Source organism: Neoarius graeffei, chromosome 3 (genome assembly GCF_027579695.1).
Source record: "Neoarius graeffei isolate fNeoGra1 chromosome 3, fNeoGra1.pri, whole genome shotgun sequence".
NCBI classification, from domain to species: domain Eukaryota; kingdom Metazoa; phylum Chordata; class Actinopteri; order Siluriformes; family Ariidae; genus Neoarius; species Neoarius graeffei.
Genome location: NC_083571.1, coordinates 78511157 through 78529621, shown reverse-complemented (window position 1 = coordinate 78529621; position 18465 = coordinate 78511157). Strand labels below are relative to the sequence as shown.

At 42.2% G+C, this 18465-nt stretch overlaps 1 protein-coding gene across 1 annotated transcript in view; it reads left to right on the top strand.

Annotated features, from left to right (window-relative positions):
* fip1l1a (FIP1 like 1a (S. cerevisiae)) overlaps positions 1–18465 on the top strand; it is a 60539-nt gene that overhangs the window by 14553 nt on the left and 27521 nt on the right. The window contains exons 11-12 of the mRNA XM_060916034.1: positions 14546–14584; positions 14677–14728. Of these exons, the coding sequence (XP_060772017.1) occupies positions 14546–14584; positions 14677–14728 (91 nt within the window). The remainder of the gene's footprint in view (positions 1–14545; positions 14585–14676; positions 14729–18465) is intronic.

The following is an 18465-nucleotide window of genomic DNA, read 5'->3' as shown; positions in this document are numbered from 1 at the left end:
ATTTTTGGTCTCCAGCATTTCTTTACATGTGCCGAAGATTTTTGCACAGTACTGCATGTCGGTGATCCTCCACTCACAGACACACTCAGGCAAACACTTGATCTTTCTTCTTACTTTAACATCGCTGTGACGTCATTATACACACCACAGTACTTTCATCTCTCTTGAGACTTGTACATCCATTTAGCTCGTACATCAGTGCACTTAGGCAACCAAAGGCATTGCTGCATACCCAAGTACTGGACTCCATGGTTTTTTTTTTTTTTTGGTGTGTTCCCATCCATGCATTTATGAATTTATGTTTGGTTAACAAAGGAACATTAAGCATTATCATATGGCGTGCTCATGTACAGTAGTTGGATTCTGTTCATTTTGATTTATGTTTCAAAGATTTTCCAGTAATTTCGGAGTCTTGTCTAAGAAGTCAAGTGTCAATGTCCATATGGCCAGTTTTAATCGTCACCTGTAACACTTGTGTTTTCTGTTGATCTAGGGTCAAAGGGCAAGTCAGCCAGTATATACAGTACCAGTTAAAAGTTTGGACGTGTTCTAATTCTAATGTTTTTCTTCTTTTTTATTAATTAAGACACTTCCTGTCTTAAAGGAATGATGGATGTCATTTCTCTTTACTTACCTGAGCAGTTTTTGACCTAGTATGGATTACTCCAGTTGTGGAATAGGGTTATTTACTATATTTTTATTATTTACTATTTACAGTTTGATCTCTAACAGAAATCGCACTAATTTATCTTTTGACGAGGCACCTGTTAATTGAAAAGCATTCCAGGTGACGACCTCACGACGCTGGTTAAGATAATGCCAATAGTGTGTAAAGCGTCAAGGTAAACGCTGGCTACTTTGAAGAATCGAAAATATCCAACATGTTTTGTTTCTTTAACACTTTTTTTTTTTTTTTTGTTTATCACATAATTCCATGTGTTATTTCACACTTTTGATGTCTTCAGTATTGTTCTGTGATGTAGAGGTGTCCAAACTTTTGACTGGTATTGTCGCTCAGTTAGTCCAAATGAACATTGCTTGACGGATTTGCTAACATCAGGCCTCGTTTGTCAATCTTTTCCTAAAGTCGTGTGAATGTTTGTTTGTTCGTGTAAATTAACCCAACTAAAATCCCATTTGCATTAAGTCACGCCCACAAAACTCCATAAAAGTTAAAGCACACGGAGGACTGGAAACACGAAATAACCATTTAAAGGTTGAAAGGAAAGGCTTTGAAAAGTGGAAGTTATTTTGGCTCACTTGGATGTCGATGAAAAGATATTTAGCAGAGTCTTTGAACATCTTTTCCTTTGCAAGCTCAATGTTAATCTTCCATCAGCTGACGTATTTGTTTAACGCTGCTGTTTCTTTTGTCATTGGGGGGTTTTCACTTAATTTACGGGTTTGTGCAGGCTTGCTTTATTTATTTTTCATTTTCTTTAATGCCAGTAATATAAATCCACTGGGTTTGATCATGCTCTCAATGGTGTTCTTATTCTCTGACGAGGATGGGTTTTTGATCGAGACTCTAAGGGCTTCTGCTAAATTCTATAAAGGTAAATGGGCTAAATAAGCAATTGAACCTTGATGGAAAACTTTGTATCTAAAGTACAGTAATCCATGCAAATGAAATGACTTGTAAACCTCAGTTTGTTGACTTTATTAGTTGTGTTATGTGGAAGGTTCTATAACACACAGGAGCATGAGTAGGATGCAAACAGATTTTTTTTTTCTTAAATGATGGGATTTTCATGTCTTGTGCAAACTCTGACACATTATTTTATAAATTCATTTATATCCATGAGTGGAGGGAAGGGAAGAGTCAAATGTTCCATTCATCCATTTTCCTGTGCAGGGTCGCAAGCAAGCTGGAGCCTATCCCAGCTGACTACGGGCGAAAGGCGGGGTACACCCTGGACAAGTCGCCAGGTCATCACAGGGCTGACACATAGACACAGACAACCATTCACACTCACATTCACACCTACGCTCAATTTAGAGTCACCAGTTAACCTAACCTGCATGTCTTTGGACTGTGGGGGAAACCGGAGCACCCGGAGGAAACCCACGCGGACACGGGGAGAACATGCAAACTCCACACAGAAAGGCCCCAGTCAGCCACTGGGCTTGAACCCAGAACCTTCTTGCTGTGAGGTGACCGTGCTAACCACTACACCACCGTGCCACACCAAGTCAAATGTTTATGTAATGTAAAATATATAAATAGTAGTACAGGAGACATGTATGGTATTATACAAGTGTGATTTATAAGAATTGTGATCTAGAGTTCCTGCGTCGCAGCTCCACTGTTAGTGGTCTGATCCTGAGCTGGGGTTTGATGTCTGTGGAATTTCTGTGCATGGGTTTCCTCCGAGTTCTCTGGTTTCATCTCCCAGTGATGCACGACGGTGGATTGGTGACTGTGTGTGTGTGTATGCATGGTGCTCGGAGAAAGACTGGGTGTACTCCCTGTGTTTCTGTGATTTTAGCTCCGGATCCACAGCTTCCTTAACTTGGATAAAGCTCATACTGACGATAAACGAATGAATAAAAGTCGTGAGATGTATGAAAATCATCATGGCTCGGTTTTTCAGGTTTCTGCATTGGTAAGGTTTCCAAATCCGTCACCGAGAAGTTAATAAATGCTTATCCTGCTTAAGGTTATGCAGGAAATAGAGTTGGCCTTCAGTATTCTGTGTGCACATGTGACTATAAGAGCGTGCGTTTGTGCAGCGGGTGTTCACGTATTTGTCTCTGTGCAAGTGCCAGTTTATAAATCATTCCGCCATGTGTGCGTAACTGCCTGCAGGTTCGACATACAGCTTCTACGCATCCTTCTCGTAGTCTGGCTCATCGGCTAGCCAGGAACTCCACAGCTGAGCGCTCCTGGCCCTTCATCTTCAAAGCCTTTTGTTGAATATCGTACCCAGCCAAACCCTCCTGACCCGCACAGCCAGTCTCATCCCCACCCGCCCCTCAGAATGCCCCCTTCATCCTCCTAATGCTACCAAAATATCAAACATCCGTGATCTGTGTCTTTGAAGTGCAGCCTTTTAAGCTGAAGTGGATCTGTACCCTTCTTCCATCTTTAAATCCAGTCACTTCACGTAACCCCAGAACTGATAACTCGTACTCGCACACATGTGCTGGCGTTTCCTTTTGTGAAGTAGATGTGCAGCGTTGGGCTAAAAATAGCAGCGCGTGGCAGGAGAAAGTGCCACGCCAGCAGACTGTGTGAAAATGTGCTGAATGACCCAGCTAGAGAGAAAGAGAGAGGGATCTGGTTTAGTGGAAAGAACGGAATAGGAGGAAAGGTGTGCAAGTGATACTAAACACGTGCTGAATTTGCTCAAAAAGCCTTGACCACATTTCTTTTATTGGTCTACTGATCCACTAACCATTTATTAACACTCAAAAGTTATAAAGGGAAACGTTAAGGCTCCTGATGCTTAGGAACACAAACGTGAAGGTGTTCGGATAATTGCAACACCAACAATACTTCGATAACGTGTTAAAATGCCCGAGAGGACTTGAAGTGATTCAGTCTCACAAGGCTGTCAACTTCCAGAGAAGTTTACACTTAAACAATCCCCCCCCACCAGCTTCTTAAAGAGAATTGGATGGAATAGAGTGATCACCGTTTCATCCTGCTGGTTTTCATCAGAAATCTCGCCAAAGCTGTTCGATTATTTGTTCAGTGCTGTTCCCAAAACCCCAGGATTTCAGTCAGTCAGTGCAACTGTAACACAGCAGTGACAACACGTCGTCTGTCTTCCTTTCTGAGAAGGATCTCCGGTCAGGATGGGTCTGTTAGGATCCAGTCAGTGAAGTAAATCGAAGAATGTTGCAAGTTTTTAAGCCTTATGAGGCTGAACTTTAAACGCAGGAGGGAAGAATTGATATTCATGATGGTGCTTTTTATTTATTTATTTATTTATTTTTAAATTTGATCTCAACTTCTTGACAGCAGTGATGTATGCAGACAGTCTACTGATTTTTTTTTTCAGTATTTGAATGTTTCAAAAGGCTTACATGTGAAAGATTTTCTTGCATTCAGTCTGCATAAAGTATTGGTACCCTAACCACTCATTTAATAGTAATACTCGTATCAGGCACAGTTTTCCAATACCACACTCAATTATTTGTACTAATATCCCAGCGTGTGATGCAGTGGGGCACTGTGACACAAGCCACGTTAATGAACAGACGGCACGAAATGACGACAGTCTGGATCCACAGTACGGTGCAAAAGCCTTCGGCCTACTATTTATTTATTTATTTATTTATTTCCTCATACAAACTTTTGTTATAGATTTCTATTTTATGACTTCTACATGATCAAGTCAGTACAAAAACATTTTAGAGTTCCAAACATTCATGGGTCTGTTTTTTTTGTTTGTTTGTTTTTTTTTCCCCAGCACAAAATTAAAATGGGCAGCACGGCGGTGTAGTGGTTAGCGCTGTCGCCTCACAGCAAGAAGGTCCGGGTTCGAGCCCCGTGGCGGGCGAGGGTCTTTCTGTGTGGAGTTTGCATGTTCTCCCCGTGTCCATGTGGGTTTCCTCCGGGTGCTCCGGTTTCCCCCACAGTCCAAAGACATGCAGGTTAGGTTAACTGGTGACTCTAAATTGACCGTAGGTGTGAATGATTGTCTGTGTCTATGTGTCAGCCCTGTGATGACCTGGCGACTTGTCCAGGGTGTACCCCGCCTTTCGCCCGTAGTCAGCTGGGATAGGCTCCAGCTTGCCTGCGACCCTGTAGAAGGATAAAGCAGCTACAGATAATGAGATGAGATGAGACAAAATTAAAATATTACAGAAAAAAAGTTTGTATCTGTATATTCCATAAGCGAGCACTTTTCAGATTAAAAAAGAAAACATAATGAAGGCTGCTGCGTTTTGGTGCAAAATGAAGACGCGAGTGTGACAGTCAAAGTGTCCAGAAGAACTGTGGCTGCTTCTGTAAGATGCTCAGTAAAACCTACAGCTCATTTCCTTATCAAACTGCACTCACTGTACCTGAGACGACTATTATTTTAAAGCAAAGGGTTGTCTCACACCAAATATTGTCTTTGTATCATTTATGGCAGCTTACTGCTGTTTGTAGTATTTTTACGTTTAACACATTTAATTTCAGTATTTTTAAGCCACTTTTGGTCGACAGCATTTCTTTACATGTGCCTAAGACTTTTTCACCGTACTATGTCACAGTTAATGATGGCGATCGAACCAAAGCAGAGTGTATTCTGTGAAAATATCAAGCAGAGGAAAAGCATAACATTTTAACAATTCAACTAATATGATAGAACATCTTCAGGTCTTTTATATAGTGTCCTTAATAGTGAGGGCAAGGATAGTAGATATGACTATGGTTGATAAAAACGAGTGCAAGGTGCCGAGAGAGCGAGCACACTTGAAAGGTGCGTTTCCTTTTCCCTTGATCTCTACTATATACTGTGCTTTTATGACCTTTCACTTATTTCAAATGACAGTGCTCCCTTATACTGTGCACTTCAGCCACCCTCATGCTCTCTATACTGTTTAAGTGCCATAATAATATTGTAAACATAAACCTCGGCACAAGAGCTCATTGCTAACAGCACACAGCAGCAACTAACATGGAGGGCTAAAAAATTTTTATGCTTAAAGGTGCCATATTATACTCCTTTTCCACATGCTGACGCAGTTCCCTGAGCTCTTAATGAAATGTCTGTAACCTTATTTTGGTCAAAATCCCACAAAGACAAAACGTCACAGCTCCTTCTCACTCTGTCTAAACAGCCCTGTTCAAAACGGCTGATTTTGAGTGTCTGTTCCTTTAAATGATCACCCCTGCTCACTCCACCCCACCCCTTCTGCCAGCCAATCGGGTAGCGCTTTCCTCATGAATATTCATTCGCAAAGACAGTAGAGATACTCAGATGAGGGGCCGGCGTGATTCTAATGATCTCCCCTTGTGACATAGAAAGAGGAGGCAAATCTGAACAGCTTGTTGAAGTGTGTTTTCTGAATTAGGAACCCAAAATAAACTGACTAGGTCTCTTAGTACAGAGTTTTTGAGTTGGTGAGGCTTCAGAGACCCAAATGTGTGTGCAAACACTGAAAAAGTAAGTTTTTCATAATGTGTCACCTTTAACAGTCAAGTCAAGTTTATTTGTATAGCGCTTTTAACAACAGACATTGTCGCAAAGCAGCTTTATAGAATTTGAATGACTTTAAACATGAGCTAATTTTATCCCTAATCTATCCCCAATGAGCGTGATGGTGGCAAGGAAAAACTTCCTCAGACGACATGAGGAAGAAACCTCGAGAGGAACCAGACTCAAAAGGGAACCCATCCTCATTTGGGCAACAACAGACAACATGACTATAACAGTTTTAATATGAAGTCTGTTTTGTTGAAGTTATAAACCGTTCACTGATGGAGACTTGAGTGCAAAACTGTTCATGACAACTGCAGTCCTAAAGTTAGCAAGTCAGCTGTAGTCCTCAGCCATAAAAGCATTACTGTAAGAGTCCAGAGCGTCTTCCAAGTGTGACTTTCAACTGTCCATATGGGGCCGTCCTCCACAGGAGTGATGTGATGAGACTCCAACCAGATGTAGGGCATCAGGATGGATCAGGCAGGTCTGAGGAGCAGAAGAGGTCAGCATCTCGATCTCAGGATTGACATGTAATTCAGAGGGACAGATTTGGCGGGGGGGGAGAGAAAACGCAGGTTGTTAGGTATGCCCAATGTCACCAGATAAGTAAGAACAGTATACATTTTGCACTGAGTACAGGCAGGGACTCCGGCAAAACTAACTATGACAACATAACTAAAAGAGGAGAGCCAGAAGGTAACACAGGCATGAGGGAGCCCCGGGACATAAAGCAGCAGCCACTACACCATCAACAAACTCGAGTGAGCAAGCGAGTGGGGGGGACTGACATACTAATATTAAGTAGCTTACTCATTTAACCCTCTGGGGTCGAGATCTTTGCCGGCAAAGCTTGACAGGTTTGAAATGAGTCGGTCATGTATTGAGATAAATATCTTTGAGTTTTTCATGATACAAGCATGATAAACATATTGACAAACTTTAGACTTTCCTATGTGCTCACTGCCAAATAGTAATAGTTTTTAAATTACCTAAATTAGATGAAACATAAAACTTGTCACCTTGCTCAGTCACACCGGAGTCGGAGTGCTGAACGACCATGTATGCATTCATAAACGACTATTCGCATGGTAACGGCATGATAATCACTTTCATCCTTTCAGTTTTGATTGGTTTCTCTTTCGCGGTGGGAATGCCTACCTTAAACAGGATAAAATCTGTCAGCCATAGTTTAGGTTTTTTGGAGGTAAAACTTGTTGCGAGATGGCACGTGCATTTTATGCGCTTCGGATGATTCAAGACAGCGATTCAATTCAATCTTGAGAAGTGCGACACTGACGATGAGCGGTACCCTTTCTTTCTTTGACTCGATCCAGCCAAAGATCAACTCTAAGTGTAAATATTTCAGCTATTTATTATGAGCAGATCAGTTGATATGCATGCACTGTAGTGCATATACAGGAAAAATGACAGCAATTTTTCCAGAGTTAAAAGTATTTTCTTCAAAAAATTAATTTTGTTTGAGTTTAGAGAGTAAAAGTTGGAGTGGGAGCAAAATTACAGAGTAATTGTGTAACAGAGTTGGTTGTGGCTCTGAACTGAGTAAAACAGTACAAAAGTTAATTTCAAGACACACTGAATAGAGTTAAATACTAAAATAAAGTCAAATACCAGGTAAATGAAGGTGTTGTTAAAAGCAGTTTTAGAACTGTGGTGGAATGTGTGAAAAACATGGCCTTACTCATTGGGACTTGACTTGATGGGATTAAGAGATGGTAGTGGGATGGGTTTTCACTCTTCTCATTGAATGGTATGGAAATTTTTACCCTTCTCATTGAATACCCCTCCCACTGCCAACCCTTTTCCCCAAAACAATAGGACACAAATTTTTGTGATGGCCAGTTAATTGTCCAAATCAATGGAGCACATGTAAGTTTTTGTGCTTGATACATTCCTAAGACTGAACAGAACCAACTCAAGTGATCAAAACGGTTCGACACAATGGGTAAGGTCATGATTTTTCACACATTCTCTCACAGTTCTGTAACTGCTTTGTACATCATTTGTTTTTTTTGTTTTTTTTTAAGTAGAATCATGACACACACTACAGAGATGATATTGTAGCTGAATTTGTGCTGAATACAAAATAAGTCATATGACTTTGAAAATACTGCTTCGATTTGTTGAAATGGACAACAAAATCAGAGCATGCCAAAATCATTAGTGTGCCAGAAAATACCCTCAGACCCCAGAGGGTTAAATATCGTAGTCATGTACTCGGTTTGGGGGGGGGAGTATTGATACATTTACCGTATATACAATACATTATTCAGTTAAATTTGACCAAAAACATTGACAATTTATCAGCCAATAGAATTTCAGAATTATATTTTCAAGCCTGTTAACGTTCACTGTTTTCAGCGCGCTGCAACAAGTTATAACAATCACAGTTAACAAGATTGAATTAACCGCATAAAAGCTTTACTTTTTCTCCTCCTGTGTGAAATGTAAGCCTTGAGTGCTGGAGGCTGAAGATTCTCAACAGGGTTTAATGATTTTCCCCACAGACTAACATGCATAATTGAACTAATCAGCTGATAGTGAGGATGTGCAGAAGTTGTAGAGCAGGAAACTATTCTGAAATTTAATGATACAATTTGAGGATAAATGTTTGCATACAATGCTGTGGAAAAACCTTAGGCACATGTAAAGAAATGCTATCGACCAAAAATGGCTTAAAAAGTAAAGAAATTAAATGTTTCAGCATTAAAAAAATACTATAAACAGCAGTAAGCCATAATAAATGAAACAAAGTCAAAATGAGACAACCCATCTCATCTCATTATCTGTAGCCGCTTTATCCTGTTCTACAGGGTCGCAGGCAAGCTGGAGCCTATCCCAGCTGACTACGGGCGAAAGGCGGGGTGCACCCTGGACAAGTCGCCAGGTCATCACAGGGCTGACACATAGACCATTCACACTCACATTCACACCTACGGTCAATTTAGAGTCACCAGTTAACCTAACCTGCATGTCTTTGGACTGTGGGGGAAACCGGAGCACCCGGAGGAAACCCACGCGGACACGGGGAGAACATGCAAACTCCACACAGAAAGGCCCTCGCCGGCCACGGGGCTCGAACCCGGACCTTCTTGCTGTGAGGCGACAGCGCTAACCACTACACCACCATGCCGCCCATGAGACAACCCTTTGCTTTAAAAAAAAAAAAATAGTAGTCTCTGGTACTAGGGCAGTTTGATAATGAAATGAGCTGTAGGTTTTACTGAGCATCTTACAGAAGCAGCCCCAGTTCTTCTGGACACTTTGTCACACTCGCGTCTTCATTTTGCACCAAAACCCAGAAACTTCATTATGTTTTCTTTTTTTAATCTGAAAAGTGCTTTCTTATGGAATACGCTGCTCGGATACAAACTTTTTTTTTTTTTTTTTTTTTTCCCCTGTAACATTTGATTTCGTGCTGGAAAATGAATGTTTGGACTTTAAAATGTTTTTATACTGACTCGATAATGTAGAAGTCATAAAATAGAAATCTATAACAAAGTTTGTATAAAAAAAAAATAGGAGTCCGAAGACTTTTGCACAGTACTGTACATTTCCCCATCAGCCCTGGCACGTCACTTTAATCACGTGTACTTCAGTCACGATATAATCTAATGAGCACTTGTATTTAAAGCTCATTAGTTAGAGATGGATTTAGTTCAGCTTTTAATTCACTATGAGAATTCCAGTAGGCCAGAAGTTTACATACAACAAGTTGACTCTCCCTGTGTCCGAAATCGCTCCCTACTCACTGTATAGTAGACTATATAGTGAGTTTGCCATTTTGTAGTGCTGTCCGAATGTATAGTGAGAATTATTACACCCTATACTGTGCACTCAAAGTATCCCACAATGTATCACGAAAAGTAGTGTACAACCGATGATCACTATCCAAGCAATATATCCCATCGTGCATTGTGGTCGCGCTGAAAGAAATCAAATCAAAAGCCTCAAATTTGATTTAATAAAAGGCAGTGGCAAAGAAGAAAGTATTCAGCCTGGATTTAAAAGAACTGAAAGATCCAGCAGAGACAAAGTACTTTATATTTATTAATGTGGGAAATATGTGCAGTATAATAAGTATTTATTGGGCGGCATGGTGGTGTCTCACAGCAAGAAGGTCCTGGGTTCAAGACCAGTGGCTGACGAGGGCCCTTTTGTGCGGAGTTTGCATGTTCTCCCCATGTCTGCGTGGGTTTCCTCCGGGTGCTCTGGTTTCCCCCACAGTCCAAAGACATGCAGTTACGGTAGGTTAACATGGGGTGGCCTTGGGCTGAAGTGCTCTTGAGCAAGGTACTTAACCCCTGACTGCTCCCTGGGCGCTGTAGTACCGGTATGGCTGCCCACTGCTCTGGGTGTGTGCGCGCGCGCGTGTGTGTTCACTGCTTCAGATAGGTTAAATGCAGAGGATGAATCTCACTGTGCTTGAAGTGTGCATGTGACACAGGTTTCTTCTTCTAATAAGTACACTGTAAAAAATTTGTTGTTTTAACTTTGTTAGTGCAAGGGCTGCCTTAAAATTGAGTTCACTGAAATTAATATAGTAAGTTCACAACAATTTAACTTCCTATGTGAATTTCAATGAACTCAAAATTTTAAGGCAGCCCTTGCACTAACTTTTTTTTATTATTATTTTTAAGTTAAAATAACAAATCATTTTTACAGTGTATTTATCACAAAAAATACATGCATGTATTTTATTATTTTGAAAACCCAGCAGCCGACTGATCTGGCACGTTTTAATTGAGCAACAGTAATGACGTAAATAACGGCACGGTGGAGTAGTGTCCAAAAGTGTGTTTTTCATTTCATCAATGAGCTCACTACATGGTCCTCTATATAGAATTCCCCGTCAGATAGTGAGTTGTGAAGGAGTGAGTGATTTTCGGACACAGGGTGTGTCTCTAAACAGTCTGGAAAATTCCAGAAATTGATGTAATTACTTTTAGAAGCTTCTGATTGCCTGGTTGTCATTAGAAATTAATGGGAGTGTACCTGTGTGTTTTTTTTTTTTTTTTTTTAATAAATAAATAAATAGATGGATGGATGGATCGATCTGGTTCCTCCTTAGGAGCAATTTCCAAACAAATAAAAGTCAGGAAAAATGTATGTAACTGTAAAATTCTTGGGACGACACACAGTGTGTCCTTCAGAAAAGAGGCACAAATTAAACCCCAGGGATGAACGTACTTTTGGTCTGAAAGCTTCACCTAAACCCCCGGACGACAACAACAAAGGAACATGGACCAAATATGTACCGTACATCCAGAAGAAGGAAGGCTGACTTTATTTACAAAAAAAGCCTGACTAAACTTTGCAACTTAGCACTAGCCTTTTGGAGGCATGCTGTCTGGTCAAATGAAATAAAAACTGAAGTCTTGCTATGCACGGTGGAAAAAGGGTGAGGCTCTTAATCTGACAAATACTATTCCAGCTGTGAAACATGGGGGTGGCAGCATCATGTTGTGGGGATGTTTTGTTTTTAACTGGAATATGGACTGGTGCACTTCAGAAAATAGATGACCTTATGAAACAAAGTAGGGCGGCACGGTGGTGTAGTGGTTCGCACTGTCGCCTCACAGCAAGAAGGTTCTGGGTTTGAGCCCAGGGGCCAGCGGGGGCCTTTCTCTGTGGAGTTTGCATGTTCTCCCCGTGTCTGCGTGGGTTTCCTCCACAGTCCAAAGACATGCAGGTTAGGCTAATTGGTGGCTCTAAATTGACCGTAGGTGTGAATGAGAGTGTGAATGGTTGTTTGTCTCCATGTGTGTCAGCCCTGTGATAACCTGGCGACTTGTCCAGGGTGTACCCCGCCTTTCACCCATAGTCAGCTGGGATAGGCTCCAGCTTTCCTGGGACCCTGCACAGGATAAGCGGTTATGGATAATGGATGGATGGATAGATGAAACGAAGTATTTAGAAATGCTGAAGACATCAGGCAGAAAGTTAACTTGCTTTCTTAGCTTTTATTTTGAAATGACCCTGTATGGAGATTAAAAAAAAAACAAAACTTAACACCGGAAATGTACTGTAACATGAAACGTTTGGTTGTCAAAAATTGTTTGAATCACTTTAGCCTGGGTGTATGTAAACTTTTGGCCTCAAATGTACTTGATTATAATACGTGGTGTGGTACTGTATGTTACTCTTGACAACATTTTTTTTTTTTTTTAATTTAAACCAATGATTGATTGAATGAATCGGTTTTACCTTTTCGTACTCTGGTAATGATGCTGTCTGTATTGTAACTGTACGAACCAAGGAAAAGAAATGTTTGGATACACTGCAGTCCATAACAGTGACCTATTGGTTTCAACTTCATTTTTGTGAGGTTTTTTTTTTTTTTGGAAAGTGCTGTATAGAGGATGAAACTTTTTGTAATATAGCTGCTATTTGTCAGAGACATAACCTTTAACTACTGCATGAGGTTAGACTTTTTGTCTCCTATAAGATTTCTCACTCCACTAGCTCATTTATCCCCTTCATTGTTTTAAATGCTGCCCGTAAGTACTCAGGTTTATAAACGGGCCAAGATTTCAGTCACTCTTAATGATGGCAAAAAAAAAGGGAAAGGATAAAAGGTGGAGTGAGGTGAAAGGGAAATGGGAAAATGAAAGACAGACACGCAGCCATAATCAACCTACTCCATTCGCTTTCGTATACGCTGCCAAACGTATCGCCACATACAACCCATCAAACTCTGGTTACACACACGGACACAAACTTAATCTGAAAAGTTGCCTGTTGTTTTCAGTTTGAGTATCTACTTATGCTAAAAAAAAAAACAACCTATTGACATTGTAGGAATGATTTTAATATAATTTGCATTTCCTTTTTGTGTGTGTGCACATTTTCATTCATTTCTCAAGGTTGGTGGAACAAATGCATTCAAAATTTGAAAAGACATTGTTTTTCAGAATGAAATCATAAAGAGGTGTGTGTGTGTGTGTGTGTGTGTGTTGGAAGCCTGGGTCTTTATTTCACTCTGGATGAAGGACCGTAACGTGACTCTTTTCTTCCTCAGACATATTTCTCTTTCAGTGTTTTCTTCCCTCTGTGTTGCATGGTCATGCTGTTGAAAACTTTCTTTCAGAGCTTGACTCTCAGCAGAGGGCTGTGTGGAAAAATAAGGACGCATGCTGCCCAGATGTGCATGTGTGTGTGAGAGAATTAGGGGTTGACTTTTTGTAAAAACCCATTTGGTGTTCAGGACCATGCCGGGTCAGTAAAGGTTACAAGCCGGGTGATTTTTCTGAATGTATTGGAAGCTTGCTTAAAGGTAGACTGCCTTTCAGTTTTTTCAAGTGTAGGCCATGAAAATAATTTTCCCCGACACCCAGTTATTTTTGTTTAGTGGATCTAAAGCTACGGAATTCAAAACCGACTTTCAATTTTATTAGGATTTTCTAATAGAACAATTAATGAATTTAAGGCCACATGGCTCTACATTCTCCGCTATTTTTTTTCCTGCTTCACCATGACCCAATTCAAGATACTACGTCATGTGTCACGTGGTGGGCTTTCCCCGTTTGCGCAAGGCATTGTGGGATACAAATTTGAAACGAGAGAAAAATGGAGGACGCGAGTGTGCGAATGAAGCGCGAAAGACCGACTACAGTAACAGAAAGCGAGAAGAAAAGACGTTATGTTGCGAAGGAAAGGAAAAACAGGACCAAACTAATAAATAATCAGCGAGCACCTCGGTGTGATCAGCTGTTCGTTTAGTGACGGAATGATGGAACTGTCAGTGCACGGTCAAGGTAAACCTGTAGATGGCAGTGATGCAACACTGTGGCTGCCAGCTGCCGTAAAACCCAAAAGAAGACGGTAAACCTGCGCATGCGCACACGGACTTCCTCTGTCTGCTTGACTGTGCGAAGCAAGTGATTTCATGCATGTTGTTTGCTAGGGAATCCCCTCAAATTAAATAACTTCCCAGCCACAGAATGACTTTTATTTATTTATTAGATATTACAGAAATAAACATGTATCACAATGACTAAATTTCACCGATTTTATGAAATCGAAAGTCGGTCTAGCTTTAAACCCGGATGAGGTCATGGTCAAGTGGGGACACAGTCACAATAAACACACACACACACACACACACACACACACACACACACACACACACTTTTTTTTTTTTTTTTTTCTAGTCTGTCTGCCCCTTTTCATGTTTGAACTGTCCTTCCCTGACGAGTCTGTTCCTCAGAAAAATGCACTGATCAAGTTAGACAGTGTGTCATGATCTGAGAAATGATGGTCTATACAGCTTTTATTTCTCTGTATTCCATGTGATGATTACTCCATGTGTAACAGGGTGTGTGCCGAGAGTGTTAATGTGAGGTTTAGGAAGAGAATAACAGTCTGTGTTTGTGCTCTTGTCACAGGACCGTCTATGATACCGTCTATGAGTGTCCCACCACCTGGTAAGCTTTTATTTCTCTCTTTTATTTATCTTCTGACGCACTGCTGTGACCGACGGTGATTTGTGTGACTGTGTGTGTGTGTGGACACTTAGGTTTTCCATTCCCTCCTGAAGTTCTTCCTCCTCCTCCTTTAACATCAAGCAGGTAGGTGTATGGCTTGGGGGATTATTATCTCTCTCATCTCATTATCTGTAGCCGCTTTATCCTGTTCTACAGGGTCGCAGGCAAGCTGGAGCCTATCCCAGCTGACTATGGGCGAAAGGCGGGGTACACCCTGGACAAGTCGCCAGGTCATCACAGGGCTGACACATAGACACAGACAACCATTCACATTCACACCTACGCTCAATTTAGAGTCACCAGTTAACCTAACCTGCATGTCTTTGGATTGTGGGGGAAACCGGAGCACCCGGAGGAAACCCACGCGGACACGGGAGAACATGCAAACTCCACACAGAAAGGCCCTCGCCGGCCACGGGGCTCGAACCCGGACCTTCTTGCTGTGAGGCGACAGTGCTAACCACTACACCACCGTGCCGCCCCGGGGATGATTATTATTATTATTATTATTATTATTATTATTATAAATAGAACAACACCTTAGAACATGACACCTTTGGTGACAGACCAGCTGATTTCTCATCTCATCTCATTATCTCTAGCCGCTTTATCCGTCTACAGGGTCGCAGGCAAGCTGGAGCCTATCCCAGCTGACTACGGGCGAAAGGTGGGGTACACCCTGGACAAGTCGCCAGGTCATCACAGGGCTGACACATAGACACAGACAACCATTTACACCCACATTCACACCTACGGTCAATTTAGAGTCACCAGTTAACCTAACCTGCATGTCTTTGGACTGTGGGGGAAACCGGAGCACCCGGAGGAAACCCACGCGGACACGGGGAGAACATGCAAACTCCACACAGAAAGGCCCTCGCCGGCCACGGGGCTCGAACCCAGGACCTTCTTGCTGTGAGGCGACAGCGCTAACCACTACACCACCGTGCCGCCCCAGCTGATTTCTAGGTGATCAAAAGTATCAGAACAGATTACAGTCTTAAAGTAAATAACACTTAATTTGGTTGCCTATCCCTTGCTTAGAACAACTGCATCAAACCAGCGTCCCACTGATGCCACCAGACTGTTGCATTCTTCTTTTATGATGCTTTTCTTTTGTTTTTTGGGGGAGGGTTTCTCCCTTCAGCCTCCTCTTCAGGAGATGAAATGCTGCTCAGTTGTGTTAAGGTCTGGTGATTGACTTGGCCCATCAAAAAACCTTCCGTTTTCCCCTCTGGTGGAGTCCTTAGTTGTGTTGTCAGTGTGTTTTGGGTTGTTGTGTTGCTGTATGATGAAGTTCCCCAGTTAGATGAGATGCATTTCTCTGTAAATTGGTACACAATGTTTTTCTAGACTTCTGAATTCGTTCTGCTGCTGCTCTCATGAAATGCATCATCAATAAAGATGACTGAGACCGTTCCAGAAGCAAGCCCAAGCTATGACACTACCCCCATAGTGCTTGACCGATGAGCTCATATGTTTTGGATCATGAGCAGATCCTTTCTTTCTCCACACTTTGGCCTTTCCATCACTGTGGTAGAGGTTAATCTTGGCCTTCTGAGACTTTCTGCTGATGAGTGGTTTGCATCTTGCGGTATGGCCTCGATATTTCTGCTCCTGTGACACCTTATGATACCCCTGCGCTGTGGAGGTTGTTGGTGATGTCACTAACTGTTTGTTTTTTGGGTTTTTCTTCACTGCTATCACAATATTTGTCATCAACTGTAGTTGTGTTTTTCTTCCTTGACCTGTTTGACATCTGGTTGCTAATCCACCAGTGATTTTCTTTCTTTTTCAGAACGTTACAAATTGCTGTATGGTTATGTCCGATGCTTGTGCAAAAGATCTGATTGATTCTCACTTTTCCTCTCCGCTTCAAAATGGCTTGTTTTGCTCCCATAGACAGCTCTCTGGTCTTCATGTGGGTTTAGCCTTTTTAACAATAATGTAATGCAGTCTTCACAGACAAAAACCCAAAGCTCAAACCGAGAGCTATTAATTGTTTAAACAGGCAATCTAACAGGGCACATCTGCCCAACAAGAAACACCAGTCAGTGACGCTACCAACATTTGATCACTTGAAAATCGGTGTGTTCAAGTAAAAGGTGCCATGTTCTCAGTTGTTTAACACATCTGGATGTAAATATCAGGAAATGAAAGCTAAAATTTGAATCTATTGTCTGCTGTTCATCGTTTGGTCTCGAGCCCCAATGTCTTCGGTGTATAGCAGAAACAGACGAATTGGCCTTGCTGTTCCATTTTCTGAGGGGACTGTATATTTTCCTCCCCAAAACCATGAACTGGATCGTTGTTATAGATTTAACGATTGAATATGTCTGCATGTTGATTGATCTAAAGCAAAACATTTGTACTGTATATTGAGTATAATTCCGATATAGTGTTTATGCTTTTTTTTTTTTTTTTTCCTGGTCAGAGGTTAGGAATTATGAGGTGTGTGTGCACGCACAGGGGCAGGAGATGTAAGAAAGCAAGCAGACAGCAGAGACAGTGTCTATTTGCATCTGTTCGCCTGTCAGCAGGAGCTCGCACAGGCAAGATGTCTAGTCAGGGAAAGGGTGCGACACTGAGACAGAAAGAAAAGCAGAGAGCGAGAGAGAAAATGCAAATGGAATAACGTAACGTGACTGTGACAGCAGATGACAGTTGTGTGTAATTTCCCCTGACAGGAGTGATTGATGGGTTATGCAGTAGTAATCACTGACCTTGTGGAATAGCAGAGCTGAACCCATGCACCCCCCCCCCCCCCCTCCCCAGTGCTCAGTATGTAGGGCAGTTTTATTTCTCTTTTAGTGACCGAGGACTTAAGCCTTTGCAGTATCAGTTGTAAAATGTCCCTGCAGTCTTGTATCGTGTCATGGCAATCTACAGAATATCTGAATCCGACAAATGAAGATGATCTCCAGCTTGCAGCTATTAATTTGATTCAAGTGGAACCATAAGCTCAGAAAAAAGTGGGTATCCTGAATATAGTCAAATTCTATCCATCCATCCATTATCTGTAACCACTTATCCTGTACAGGGTCGCAGGCAAGCTGGAGCCTATCCCAGCTGACTATTGCCGCTTTTCCACTACCAACGCGGCTGAGCCGTGCCGTGCTGAGTCGAGCTGAGCGGGGCTGTTGGAGTTGCATTTCGACTACAACCGCGCTGAACCGTGCTGGCTGGAAGTGGGTGGACACATTGGGTGGAGTTAGCGAAAGTGGGTGGACGTCAGGTGATGTTGTTAGGCGGCGCAAACAGTGACATCAGTGAGCTTTTAAGCGGTAGTCTCACAACCCGGAGAGTAAACAATAAACATGGAGGACATGGAGTCGTTAGTGTTGCTGGTCTTGGTGCTGTGGCTTGTCACCGACAACGCCAACAGATACTGGCAAGAGCGTATAGATGAGGCGAGGCGCATAAGGCTCCAGAAATTCTCGTAATTCTCCTTCTTCCGGGTTTACGGTGTTTACAGATCCCAGCGTGCTCGCGGGGCGTGTGGGCATGTGAGGACACTCCTCCTCACCAATCAGTGCACAGGGGAGTGTCTCCTCACGCCCCTAGCCTCACTCAGCTCGGTTTGGCTCGCTTCAGCCCCACTCCAAAACGGTGCGAGTTTTGGGGGCTAAGCAGGGCTGAAGCGAGCTGAGTCGTGCTGTTTTTGGATAGTCGAAACGCGAGCCGTGTCGGGCTGAAGCGAGCTGAAGTGAGCTGAAAAAGGGTAGTGGAAAAGGGCCATATGGGTGAGAGGCGGGGTACACCCTGGACAAGTCATCAGATCATCACAGGGCTGACACATAGACACAGACAACCATTCACAC